Source organism: Cebus imitator, unplaced genomic scaffold (genome assembly GCF_001604975.1).
Source record: "Cebus imitator isolate Cc_AM_T3 unplaced genomic scaffold, Cebus_imitator-1.0 Scaffold199, whole genome shotgun sequence".
NCBI lineage: Eukaryota > Metazoa > Chordata > Mammalia > Primates > Cebidae > Cebus > Cebus imitator.
This window is the reverse complement of record NW_016107514.1, coordinates 1,054,154-1,068,629: the sequence shown is the minus strand read 5'-3', so window position 1 is coordinate 1,068,629 and position 14,476 is coordinate 1,054,154. Positions and strand designations below refer to the sequence as shown.

The window sequence follows — 14,476 nt, the reverse complement described above, 5'->3', positions numbered from 1 at the left end:
CTGCCCCTCTTCCAGCCCCCGAATTCAATTGATTCTCCTGCCTCAGCCTCTCAAGTAGCTGGACTACTTGAGGTGCGTGCCATCATGCCTGCCTAATTCTTGTATTTTTAGTAGAGACAGGGTTTCATCACGCTGGTCAGGCTGGTCTCGAACTCCTGATGATCCACCCACCTCGGCCTCCCAAAGTGCTGGGATTACAGGTGTGAGCCACTGTGCCCAGCCTCCTGTGGTTTTTTTTTTTGTTATTGTTATTGCCAGGAGTTGGGTGAGATGGGGTAGAGAAAGATATTTATTTGCTTCGGAGTTCTTATTAACAGGTTGAAGGTGGAGGAGGACAGGGAGGAGAGGAAAGGAAGGGGAAAATGACCTCACTGTTTATGAAGTGTCCTCTGTGTGCTTGACATAGTGCTAGACATTTATATATGTCATCTCAGATGGGAAACTAAGGCTTAGAGCATTTAGTAATCTATCCAACATCACTCAGCTGATGTTGAGTGGTGAAGTCAGGATTTGAGTCTAATTATTTCTTCTTCCAAAACTCGTGCTGAGGTCAGGTGTGGTCGCTCATGCCTGTAATCCCAGCACTTTGGGAGGCCAAGGCAGGTGGATTACTTGATGCCAAAAGTTCAAAGCCAGTCTGGGCAACATGGCAAAACTCCGTGTCTACTAAAAATACAGAAATTGGTTGGGTATGGTGGTATGTGCCTATAGCCCCAGCTACGTGGGGGACTGAGGCCCAAAAATCACTTGCTCCCAGGAGGTGGAGGTTGGCAGTGAGTTGAAATTGCACCACTGCACTTTAGCCTGGGTGACAGAGCAAGACTCTTTCTTAAAAAACCAAAAATCAAAAAACAAACAAACAAAAAAAACTGATACTGAGTTTTAAGTATTTGCTGGAAAACTGGTTCTGTTATAGTATTTGGAGGTGGCTGAAGGAAGGCATTTCACAGTTGTTCTTAATATTTCTGGGTCATGGAAGAATCTCTCCCATAAAAGTGTACATGTGCAAATATATACATCATTATGAGTTTTGCATACCATTTCAGAAGGATTGGCTAAGGAACCACAGAACCAAAGGCAAGAACCTCAAGATTACAGTATTCCCAAACACCTTCTCCCATTCCACTCCACCCTAAACCTCTTCCCAAAGCCTGAGAGTAATTAAAACCAAAGAAAATATAAACACGAAAGTTTGGTTGGGAGAAGCAAACGCAAACTTCTAATATAGTATTGTACTGGAAAATGTCATGGAGAACTTGATTAGGAGACACTGAAGAATGTAGTGACAATCTTTAAATTTCACAGTTATGACCTTCAGACCATATATGATGTAAGGTTAAGAGACAGGGTTATCACAATACATTCTAAGAGAGTGAAAATAGCTGAAAATCAAACTGAATGGAAAATCCCAGGAAGTATACTATATTTAATGGAAGAGAGGTTTATTTCTGTTATTCTGTCTGGGGAACTTTTCTTGAAAAATATGTTTGGATTTTATGGGCTAAAGAAAATGTTTTAAATGAGGTTTATGTGATTTTTTTTATACCCTGTATTTTTTCCAAGAGGATTTAAAAGAGATTATAGGTTTATAGAAAATACAACAAAATATTATGAGTCACACATAGGAAAAAAAGGTAGAGACATAAAATAGAGCCAGGAATGAAGCTGATATTAAACCATGAATTTATATAGTGATTAGGTCTTTACTTCCTCAAGGTAATTTCTTTTTTTTCTTTTTAATTTTCTGTAGGGACAGGATCTCACCATGTTATCCATGTTGGTCTTGAACTCCTAGGCTCAAGGGATCCTCCAGCCTTTGCCTCCCAAAGTGATGGAATTACCTGCGTGAGCCGCTGCACTCAGCCCCTCAAGGTAATTTCTAAATATTATGCAGCACTGAAAGTTTTATGTATTAGATATATATTTTCCATAATTTACACAATATTTTCACATACATTATTTGATCCTAAACGGACTTTGTGAGGCAGTTATTATCCACATTTTCCATAAAAAAAAACTGAAACTCAGAAAAGAACTTGAAAAATCCTGTCCTTCATGGTGGAGAATTGCTTGAGGCCAGTAGTTCAAGACCAGCCTGGGTAAAACAGGGAGTTTCTATCTCTCCAAATAATAATAATAAATAATCTGGGCATGGTGGCACGTGCCTGTGGTCCCAGCTACTCGGGAGGCTGAGGCAGGACAATCACTGGAGCCCAGGAGGTCAAGACTGGCAGTAAGCCGTGATCAGGTCACTGTACTCCAGCCTAGATGACAGAGCAAGACCTCGTCTCAATCAATCAGAACAATAGGCATTTGACATCTATGGTCCTGGCATTTTCACAAGAGAAGGATTACGACCTTCTTTACAGATGGCTTTAGATTTGGAGGCTGGCTAAACATAAAATTAAAGGACTTCATGCTTGGAATGCCCTTTTAAGAAATACGTAACTCATTTACTTTATAGACGAGCATACTAAAGCCTTCAGATTTTTAAAAATAATTATTTCTCTTAATAATTATTTTATTTATTAAGACACAGAGTCTCAATCTACAGCCCAAACTGGAGTCCAGTGGCACCATCCTAGCTCACTGAAGCCTCTAAATCCTTGGCTCAAGCTATCCTCCCTCTTCAGCCTCCCAAGTAGCTGGAACTGCAGGCACAAGCCATCGCAACCTGCACTCTGAAGCTTTAAGAGGCCAAATGATTCCTCACATTCATTCGATCAATTACAGGTAGAGCCAAGACCAAAAGCCAGGTTTCCTAAGTTATTTTCTTTATAACACATTGCCTCTATAGCTTTATATCCATGTGTATGATTTTTGCTACATATCCAGTTCTGATTTTTGTTACATATCCAGTTCTCATCCTCTTTCCTGTCACAATTCCCCTTGTGTCTACTGGGTAAAGTTTTAAATGCAGGTTGACATAGCATACAAGGCCCTGCATAACCTGGCATAAGAGATCTCTCCAGGTACTCTCCTACTCTAATAATACAGGAATACTCCTGACTCCTAGGAGGCTAGACGTTTGTGTAACATCCTGATAGAGATGTCCTGTTTAGGCTGTGTTGGTGAAGGAAGGCCACATCCCTCTATCCTGTGAAAGTGAGTACTTGAGTTCCTCCTCTATCACCCCAGAAGATTAGGTGAAGGCACTCAAGTGGGAGGGACAAAATGACGTCTGAAACCTGGAGGCCTTGGGCAGGGACCTCCCCTTCCTTAAACTCAAGGTAAATGAGCCAAATTTTGCGATTCCAGGTAACTTTTCATGTCAAATTCTTCTGTGCCATCCCTAACCCTTTAGTAAAATCCCCTCCAAATATTTCAGAAAAACTTTGTGAGTTCATATTTGGCAAGGCCATCCAAAGCATGTAGCAACCCTCCATATCTAGCCAGCATGATGGTGTCGGTACTAATTACAACACGATAGATTCCAAAGAGGAGAGGAGAGTATCACACAACAGGAACCAGGGCCACTAAATCCCAATCACTTTTCCCCAGCAATGATTCTCCTTCTATATGGGGTTATAGGTTATGAGGATATGGGTTAGTCAATTAGATTCCTTATGCAATTTCAAATTCCCTGAACAGATCCAGGAATTTTGCACATTCTGTTCCTTGTCCATAAACTTTGGTTCCCTTCCCCAAACTGTTGTTCTTTTGACAAAGTCTTTTTTTTTTCTTTTGAGATGGAGTCTCGCTCTGTCGCCCAGGCTGGAGTGCAGTGGCGCAATCTCAGCTTACTGCAACCTCCACCTCCCAGGTTCAAGCAATTCTCTGCCTCGGCCTCCCGAGTAGCTGGGATTACAGGCACCCACCACCATGCCTGGCTAATTTTTTTAGTATTTTTTGTAGAGATGGGGTTTCATCATCTTGGTCAGGCTGGTCTTGAACTCCTGACCTTGTGATCCACCTGCCCCGGCCTCCCAAAGTGCTGGGATTCTTTTGATAAACTCTTACTCATCATTCATATTCCTGGCTCAGACATCATCATCTCTAGGTAACCTTTCCTGACACTTAGACTAAGTATTCCCTACCTCCTCTTCCATAACCTGTGCTCCTTCTGAACACAGTGATGATATTTTGGGCTTGATGATTAAAAAAGAAAAGTAGAAAAACAGAACATAGAACATACAGGGCCTCTAATTGCTATGCCTGGCAGCGCATGAAACACAGTATTCAATAACTATTATTTAAATGCACAGTCATTTTGTTTTTTTCCTTTAACAGTATTTCTTAATAGGTAACTCAAGAACACTCCAAAAAAATGTCAAATTGCACAAAAAATTTCAGGGAAAAGTACATTTTCCCCCCAATCCCATTTCCTCCTTTCTCTTAATACCAGTTACCCTTCCTTTCAGATTGATTATGCATATACGGGTATGTAAATGTTTTCCCACTATTTGTTATACATGATAAAAATTATATAGGATTCATATATTAAATGTTGCCTATGTTATATAACACGTAAAAAACATGTTATATAACATGTAAAAATATGTTATATATATATATATATGTACATGTACAGATTGTCTCCGTTTTGCATAACCAAAGTCAAGTTTTTTTTTTTTTTTAAGAGCAGCCCTCAGAACCAGGACAGGTCCAGAGGCTTTATTTATTTTTATTTTTATTTATTTTGAAACGGAGTCTCACTCTTTCACCCAGGCTGGAGTGCAGTGGTGCAATCTCGGCCCCCTACAACCTCCACCTCCTAGGTTCAAGTGATTCTCCTGCCTCAGCTTCCTGAGTAGTTGGGAATACAGGCGAGCGCCACCACGCCCGGCTAATTTTTGTATTTTTAATAGAGACGGGGTTTCGCCATGTTGGCCAGGCTGGTCTTGAACTCCTGACCTCGGGTGAGAGCAGCATAGTATTTCACTGTATGGGCATACCATAATTCACTTCGCAGTCCCGGATTTAAGATTTCCAATTTATAAATACTGCCATTTTCACCGTCAAGCCCCGATGCCAAACACAGAAATACCGCCCCCCAACCCCCTCGCCGCGTGCTTTCCACATTTTCACACAAATTTTTAGGAGCCCAGGGCGGGGCCCTGCACCGAACGCTGCCTCTGCCTTTCCCCCACGTGCCCCGCGCCCCCACCACAGAGTGGAAGACGACGGAACCGAGTCCTTCGCACCCCCACCTGCCCGGTTCCCCAGCGTCTCCCGGCGGCCGGGCTCCCCTGCTCAAACGTGGCGGAACGACCAGACACCGGCCTCGCCCCGCTAGGGACAGGGCTGATTGGGCCCTGCCAGCTCTGCGCGGGGCGGGACTTCGACGGGGCGGGGCGGGACTCCGGCCGGCGGGGCGCGGCCAGCGTGCGGGGCTCCTCCCCTTTCCTCCGGCGGCGCCGGCGGCCGCAGCACTTCCGGGTCGGCGTGGAGGCGGGGCGGAGGCGCAGCGGAGGCTGTTATTGTTCGCCTGGGCTCGGTCGGGCGCTGTCTCCCATAGCTCGGCGGGTGTCAGTTTGTCCGGCTTCCTCACAGCCCCTTACTCCCGGCCGCTGACAGCAGTAGCAGCGGCGGCGGCGGCGGGCGGGGCCTGGCGTTTCGAGGCTGAGCGGCGCCGGGGTGAGGGGCGCGGAGGAGGAGCAGTAGCGGGAGGAGGAGCCGTGTGCCCTGGCACTGAGCGGCCGCGGCCATGGCGTACGCCTATCTTTTCAAGTACATCATCATCGGCGACACAGGTGAGGGCCCCGGGCGCGGCCGTGCGGGTGTCGGCGGTCTCCGCGCCGGGGCTGAGGGGCAAACGGCGTCTGGCGGTGGCGGGGACGCGGACCCCACCCGGCGCCTCCCTCCCGGCCGCGCCGCTCCATTTCCGCAGTGCTGGAGCTGGTGACGTGGGCACTGCGAGCGGCCGCGGCCTGGCCAGGCTCGCTCTGCGGCCCCCGACCCGGCCAGCCCAGCAGCTGAGGGCCGCGGCAGCCGTTTGCGACGCCCGATTCAGGAAGTGTGTGACAGAAGGGGAGGCCCAGCCCGGGGCCGCCGGGGCCCGATTCACATGACTGCACCCCACCCCCAGAACCCCTCGCCTTCGGTCTCTTGGAGGCCCCGGAAAAAAGAAAGAGGAAACCTAGGAGAGCAGAAGGTGTTGGGGTCCGTGTCTTAGTTCCTGATCAGTCCAACCTTCCTCCACCTGCACGCATCTGTTAAGGCCTGGGCAACGCGCTTTTTGGTGTGGGACAGGCAGCTGAGAAGAAAAGGAAAGCTTTAAAATATATAACATATACATAATGTATTATATATGCTTTTTTAACACCTTCACTCTCAAGTCAGAATAAGTCGCATCTCATGACTTGACGGCTAGAGCATCCCTTTCGGGGTTAGGAAAGCGTGAACGAGTTGTGTGGACTTTTGCCACGTGTGAACCGGGGTTATTTGATAGTAATGCACAGTCGTTCAGTGCCCTGGGTGTGTACTTATGTATCTATATGTTGGGGGCGCTGATGTTTTAAATAAGTCAGCTCCGGTGTCACAACTGATAATTTTCAGGTGAGCTCATGTCCATTTGAAGCAGAAGGAAAGTCAGTTATTCTCACTTAAAATGACATCCTAGTATATTTCACAGAAAGTAAACAAACTTCATAGATATTTTTAATACCTGTGATTTTGGCATTACTTTGAATCTAATAATAAACCTAAAGATTGTTTAGGTGTTGCAACTATTAATATACCAGAGTCTGATTTCAGTGGTTACTCTTGCACAACTTTGGACCCTTTGCACAACTTTGGTAATGTAAGCCTCTGTTTGTAGTTGAACTAATGATGTAGCGGGTCATGTAAGTAACTAAAGAAGCATGTTGGCCAGGCGCGGTGGCTCATGCCTGTGATCCCAGCACTTTCCGAGGCAGAGGTTGGTGGATCACCTGAAGTCAGGAGTTCAAGACCAGCGTGGCCAACATGGTGAAACCCTGTCTCTACTAAAAATACAAAAATTAGCCAGGCGTTGTGGTGGGCGTCTGTAATCCAACCACTTGGGAGGCTGAGGCGGGAGGATCACTTGAGCCCTGGAGGTGGAGGTTGCAGTGAACCAAGATCATGCACTGCACTGCACTCCACTCCACTCCAGGCTGGGCAACACAGGGAGACTCCGTCTCAAAAAAAAAAAAAAAAAAAAAAAAAATGTTGATTACTGACTGAAAGAAAAACTTTCTGCTAGAAACATGAATTTTCAGCAAGGGTTTTTGTTGTGTGTTTATGTATGTAAATTGGATTTATAAACTTTTTAAAAAAAAAATACTGTGGTGTATTTGAAAGAAGGAAGGAGAATTCTAAAGCCTTCTGGCAAAATTTGATTTAGACTGTAAAAACAAGATTGGAGAGGAATGCCACATTAACTGTAATATGAGTGAGTTTGAGAAATAGAAGCTTGTGGCTGTGGCCATTTGGCTGTCTCATTAGTGGTAAAGATTCAAATCAGACTTTGCTGGTTGCCTTTTTCCAGTTTTTTATTTGAGACTCTACTGTAGGTAAATAAAGTATTGTGCAGGCAGTAGTGGGGCTACAAATCCTAATAAGTTAATGCTCTGTCCTCTTGGAATTTGCCCTTATCCAAAAGCAGTCCCCACACAGTTCAAAGAAAGGGAAGACACTCCTTTCTTGTCATTACTGCTGATACGACCTAGTTCACGAACAGAATTCTTGACACTATTATTGTATGGAGCAATACTGCTCCCCACTTAAGTTCAGCCAGTGTGGTTTACTGTCAATGTAATCTTCCTGAAGCATGAATGTCAAAAAGCTACTCATGTTTGCTCACAATTTTTAGTTTGACCTTGAACGAACTCTATATTTTAGCTCCTATGTACGTTTCTAGCCTTCTTTCCCGCTATTCCCCACCTTGCTTCAACCAGTGAGACCCAGTGGCTGATTTTTGTGTTTTTTCCTGGACTCTGCTACTCTCTATTCTTAGAGGGTTTTCTGGCACAACCTCTCCCTGTGGAAAATCCATCAGTCCTTCAAAGTGTTACATGAGTTTTCCGTAATGCCTTCACAGTCAACGTATATTAAGCCTTTATCGTGTGAAGATTTTCACAGTATCCTGGCTTAAAATGACTACCTCTTTTCTGGATTTATGTTTTTCACTTTTTGTCATCCTTCTGATACTGATCCCAGACTGTTTTGTTCTATAGATACTTGTGTAGGCTCAATATTATGTAGGCATCTATTATATACTTCTTGAAGGCAGAAAAGATATTTTCTATGGCTTTGTGTTTCTTTCAGGAAGATCCTAGTAAAAGATAGGCCTTGTATATTTAATGAAAAAGAGACGAGCCAACAGGCTACTATATTCCTGTTTGTATATATTAATAGCTTAACAGAGGTGTTGGTGGTGTTGGTTGTTGTTGTTTTGCCCAGTTCTGTCCCTCTTTTGCTTATTAACTTGGGCAAAATCCTTTACCATATTTTTTTAATTCAGAGTGTACCCATAGTTGTAAGAGAAACAGTGTAGCCCTAGAAAAGATGACTTTAAAATTAGTAATTTGAGAGCCACCTTGATTTTCTAAAAAGTCAATGTCAGAAACATGCATCATAGACTGAAGGAAATCACCTAATTTTTCTGTTTCTGTTTCCCTAACCTGTAATCTTCTCTCATTGTGTGAGATAAAATGAGGATAAATGTGAAAGTACTTTGATTTCTCAAGGGAAAGGAACAATGCACATTTTTCCTTTTCCCAGTTCCCTCTTTAATAGAAGAGGTTTTAATACTGTTGAGCTGTTTTCTTACTGTAAGGCTAAATGCAGTTAAAATGTAGCTTTACATTTTTTCCTTGTTCTTGTTTCTGAATCATTTAGTAAAATTTGTCATTTAAATGTAGATGTAAAGTGGAAAGTGGTTTTTAACAAGCAGTTAATTATTATTAAGCAGTTAATTATCAAGCATAGAGGGAGAGAAAAAATACAAACCTATAGTAATTTTTGCTCCTAAAATTCTAGCATCTGTCTACTATTGTAACCTTATCACTAACCCTCCCTGTCCCTCAACTCTCAACCAGGCACACAAAGGCAAAAATTTGGCTGTGTTCTTATTTCTGTTAATAGCTGAAGCTCCCCTTCTTGTCCCTTCCCTATCAAAAAAAGTTATGTCAAAAATTTTTGTCACCTGGCCAACTCCTTTTTATCCATTCTTTTAAGATTATAACAAATTCTACCACTCCCTGTTGCATTTAATACAGGTCACCTCCTCTCTTCCCTCATTCTGTTTACCTTCTCTTCAGTCCCAGTCCCACTTACTTTTTATTTTTTATTTATTTTTATTATTATTTTTTTGAGATGGAGTTTTGTTCTTATTGCCCACACTGGCATGCAAGTGGGCATGGTCTCAGCTCACTGCAACCTCCGCCTCCCAGGTTCAAATGGTTCTCCTGCCTCCCTCTCAAGGAGCTGGGATTATAGGTGCCTGCCACTACACACGGCTAATTTTTGTATTTTTAGTAGAGACAGAGTTTCAGTATGTTAGCCAGGCTGGTCATGAACTCCTGACCTCAGGTGATCCACCTACCTCAGCCTCCCAAAGTATTAGGATTACAGGCGTGAGCCACCATGCCCAGCCTACATTTTATTTTTTATTTATTTTTCAGTCTTATGTATATACCTATGACTTACATTTTATTTTACTTTGTATTATTTGTAAAGTAAATAATTTATTATTTATTTATCTATTGAGACATGATCTCTGTCGCCCAGGTAGGAGTGCAGTGGCTCTATCATGGCTCACTCACTACAGCTTCAGACTCCTGAGCCCATGCGATTCTCCCACCTAAGTCTTCCAAGTAGTTGGGAACACAGACACATGCCACCATGCCTGGCTAATGGGCTTTCACTGTGTTGCTCAGGCTGGTCTTAAACTCCTGGGCTCAAGCCGTCCTCCCACTTCAGCCTCCCAAAGTACCAGATTACAAGCATGAGCTGCTGCTCTCAGCCTCACTTATATTTTAAATAATCTTTTTAGTTAGGAAAGTATTTGGCTTTGTCTTAGATGTAAGGGTACACTATTCAGTATCAGATTTATTTAATAGACAAGTGCATGGATCCTTGAAGGGAGTCGCTAGTAATGTTTGAGCTGAAATTAGAATGATGAGTAGGGACTGCCAGAGTGGGCATGGGGGAATGTCTGGTATGTAGCTGAAAGTTCATATTTCCGGATCAGGAAAGAGTAATCTGGGGTGGAGATTTGGGAGCTAATAACATAAAATGGAGTCCTTATTATCTGAGAGTTCATTTTCTGAGCTTTTGAAATTACAAGATTATGTAGGGAAGAAAAATTATCATGACGTGAAAATAATTATCACTTTAAAAAGTTAACTTCTCAAACTTTCTTCTAATTCTCATCTTCTTGCTTTGGCATGGGGGCTTGCTGATCGTAATATAGTTTGAATTAGTTGCAAAGTGAAATTACATATGATGCCAAAATTGCAAGCATTTGTTTTTGTTTGTTTTTTGAGACAGAGTTTCGCTTGTGTCACTCAAGCTGTAGTGCAGTGGAGTGATCTTGGTTCACTGCAACCTCTACTTCCTGGGTTCAAGTGATTCTCCTGCCTCAGCCTCCCCAGTAGCTAGGATTACAGGCGCCTGCCACCACACCCAGCTATTTTTTGTATTTTTAGTAGAGATGGCCATGGTGGCCTGACTGGTCTTGAACTCCTGACCTCAGGTGATCCACCTTCCTTGGCCTCCCAAAGTTCTGGGATTACAGGCGTGAGCCACTGCATGCGGCCGCATTTGTTTCTTTGATGCAAATGATTTTGGAGCATCGGTTCACTTGCAAAACCATTGACAAATGGGAATCTGACACAGTTGTCCTCCTGGAATGAAGTAGGTGGTGATTGTTCATTGAATGAATTGACAAATGAAAGTGTGGATGTAATGGTGGGAAATACTGGTGTTCATGGAGCATATGGGGAAAGTTATCAGCATAGGAGACTAAAAAGGAATAAGCAAAAGAGCAAGAGAGACCTGGGCAGTACAGTGTCATGGAATCTGCAGAGGAGGCAGATCCAAGAGAGAGAGTGTTCACCATTGTCTAGAGCAGTGGAGGTTAGAGACTATTGGTTGAAATGGTAGGAAGACATTAGTGCTTTGCCACAGTGTTTGATTCGGAAGTCAATGGGGGGAGAACTGTAAGGTATACTTTCATTTATGTTTTAAAAATACCGTGAATTTTTATATATGTCTAAATATACAGAAAAAGACCCAAAGACTACACACTTTCCTGTTACTTCTGGGACGGAGAGTAACATTATATGCTTATATTGATTACATTGAGAGAGTTGGTGTTGGTAAAATGGGGCTTTTTATATTTTAGAGGCCTCCTCCTTTCTTTTTTAAAAAAATAATTTAAACAGTATCACACATAGTATTGGTGCTTATACAAAAAGAGTCACTGGGACGTTAAAAGTAGAACCATGTGTGGGGTATTTTATTGAATAAATGTGAATGTGTGTTTGTATTTTAAGATGGGAGATACTTGAGTTTGAAAGGTTGAAAATACAAGAGAGGGAAGAGGGAAGGAGCAAAGTTCTAGAGGATTTGGGGAAAGAATGGGATTAGATTCTCAAGAGCTTTAAAATTTTTAACAGAAGGAAGACTTCTTGCTGTAGGAGACTCAAATTTGAGTTTATTTTGATTTTTGTGAATCACCTGGGGTGTTTGTTAAAAAATAAATATTCAGCAGCCCAACCCCTAGAGATTTTGATTCACTAGATTTGAGGTGGAGCTGAATGTTGCAAAACCTGTGGCCAGAAATACTAGTCATTCTATTATATAAGCAGATTTGTTAGAGTTATCTTCAGAAAACAAACTGGGAAGTTCAGAGGTGGAAAAATTCTATTAAAACCTTTTTATTATGAGATATAACATTCATATAAAAGAGTATGTGTAATATGTATACACAGTTCAATAGTTTTAAAGAATAATAATAAACACCCATAAAAAAGGACTTTACATTCTTGCCTACATTGTTTTCTCAACCAGTTTTCCACTAGCCTGAATTTTATATTACTCCTCCCCTGCTTTTCTTCTAGTTGAATCTCTTATGGATTCCTAAGCTATATTATTTAGTTTTGCTCATTTTTAGATGTGCTTAGCTGTTTTATTTATCAAATGAGAGCTGAAACATATCTTTTATCATCTACAATTTAGATTATATACTTTTGTTATCCTTAAATTTTTGCTTTATGTATGTTAATGGTGATCTTTCAAGATTTTATGCTGTGCCTTAGACTTTGTAATGAATCATAGAGGCTATTGGCCCTGTTGTTCTCATTCCTTTTTTCCTTTCTGAAACCTCCTCTGGTGACTCTCCCTCCTCATCTTCTCAAATAATATCACTCTCCTTGGTGTTCTGTCCATTCAGTCCCATGCCATTCCTGTCCAGCATGAAATTTTCTCTTTTATCTCCCCAACTGCTCCCTTCCTTGATTTTAACTCCAGCGCTCCTCCTTTTGCAGTAGCCAGTCAGTTTGATGTTTTATTTGAGCAGACCCTGATTTTGCCATCTCAGCTGTTTTTCCCTTCCCTTCTGGCCCAGCTGTGCTTACTTCATTTGTTATTCTCTGCTCATCCTCAGTCTGTGAGGCTGTGTCCTTTGCTATAAAAGATGCAGCCATATATTCAGACCTCTCTAGTCCCCCTCCTAGCTTTACATTTTCTACAAGAAACTGTCCCATTTGATTTAGTTAGCCTTAATTATTTGCAAGTTTTTAAATACTCTAGTTTTAGCTGTTACTCTTCACTTGTAAGTAAGAGATGCCTGGCAAAAAGGTGCTAGATTCTCTCTGCTGTCATGCACAGATAGTAGCCCCTTTTTAATTTATGCAGTGTTTCTCAACTCAAACTATTAAGACTTGGTTCTTATCCATGGAATTGCTGTTTTAGTCACTCTCCAGGGAGTCCCAGACATCAGTATTTTTAAAAAGTATTGTTTGTAGTGATGATAGTACTGTAACATTCCACTGCTGGTCAGCCGTGGGCCGCTTTTGCACATTTTTTCTAAAATTGATACTTCTTTTTCTGTTGTCAAATTTTCTGCTTTGGGGGATTTTATTTAATCCCTAAGGTGTAGCCAGACTGAATTTGTATGGATTCTTCATCACATTAGCTTTTGGCACTGTGGTCTGTATAGCCGATTCTCATGAGTAATTCTCCACACTTTTTATAGTTCCTATACCGTATCAAAAGCTTATTACTGTTAATCCTTCAACAGATATGTGAGATTATCATTTTACAGATGAAGAAACTGAGTTGTGTCATTTGGGGCAAATTATCTTAGTAGATGGTTTATATGATTTGGCTCTGTGTCCCATTCAAATCTCATCTCAAATTGTAATCCCTGTAGTCCCCTCGTGTTGAGGGAGGGACCTGGTGGGAGGTGATTTGATCTGATGATAATGAGTGAGTTCTCATGAGATCTGATGGTTTTATACGTGTTTGACAGTTCCTCTTTGATAGTCTGGTTTTCTCCTGCTGCCATGTAATAATGTGCCTGCTTCCCCTTCTGCCATGATTATAAGTTTTCTGAGGCCTCCCCAGCCATGAAGAACTGTGAGTCAATTAAACCTCTTTCCTTTATAAATTACCCAGTCTCAGGTAGTATCTTTATAGCAGTGTGAAAAGGAACGAATATAGTGGTAGAACAAAGACTTAGGGCTGTCTGACTCCACAGGCAATTCTCTTGATTATAGGGTGATCTGGCTCCATTTTCCTTTGCTGTTTCCTTCCCCACATCTTCTGAGTTTTTACTTTTCATAGCCATAATGTAGCTTTAGGTTTCTCCCAATTTTCATTTTAAAGTTTAAAGTTCTCATTTTCAGGTATAGCTGAGAATCACTGTGATTTTGGCCAAATCTGAGGGAGAAAGGAAGAAAATGAATATTGATAGCTGCATGCTGATACAACTCCTTGAAGGAAGGATGGTGCCTGGTGCACAGTTAAGAGTTAGTGCTTCAGTAAATGATGAATGTGTGCTAGATAAATTCTGCTGGGTAGGCTGCATGCATTGACCAGTTTATTCCTCCTTGTTTCAAAACAGGATTTAAGGGCACTTATATAAATTTTTTTAAAGTTTTTTTAAATGTAAATGAGATATTAAGGATATATATATATATATATATATCAGTATTTTATTGCTAGCATTCCAAGCTACCAGAAACTTAGCAACTGAAACAACATAAATTTATCCTACAGTTCTATAGTCCAGAAGTCTAACATGTCTCACTGGGCTAAAATCCAGGCTTCAACAGGACTGGGTTACCTTCTAGAGTGTCTTGACTCATTCAGGTTGTTGGCAGAATATAATTCCATGCAGCTGTAGGGCTGAAATCCCCATTTCCTTCCTGGCTATCACCTGAGAGCTCTTCCCAGCTTCTAGAGACCACCCACTTACCCACATTGCTTGGCCTATGGGCCCATTCCTCCATCTTCACAGCTAACAACAGTGGGTCACATCCTTTTTTTTTTTTTTTTTTTTTTT

General features: G+C 41.9%; 1 protein-coding gene across 1 annotated transcript in view; it reads left to right on the top strand.

Moving 5' to 3' along the window:
- The first annotated feature begins 5,288 nt into the window (after positions 1–5,288).
- Positions 5,289–14,476, top strand: part of RAB2A (RAB2A, member RAS oncogene family) — an 88,538-nt gene continuing 79,350 nt past the window's right edge. The window contains exon 1 of the mRNA XM_017547556.2: positions 5,289–5,693. Within this exon, the coding sequence (XP_017403045.1) occupies positions 5,648–5,693 (46 nt within the window). The 5' untranslated portion in view covers positions 5,289–5,647. The remainder of the gene's footprint in view (positions 5,694–14,476) is intronic.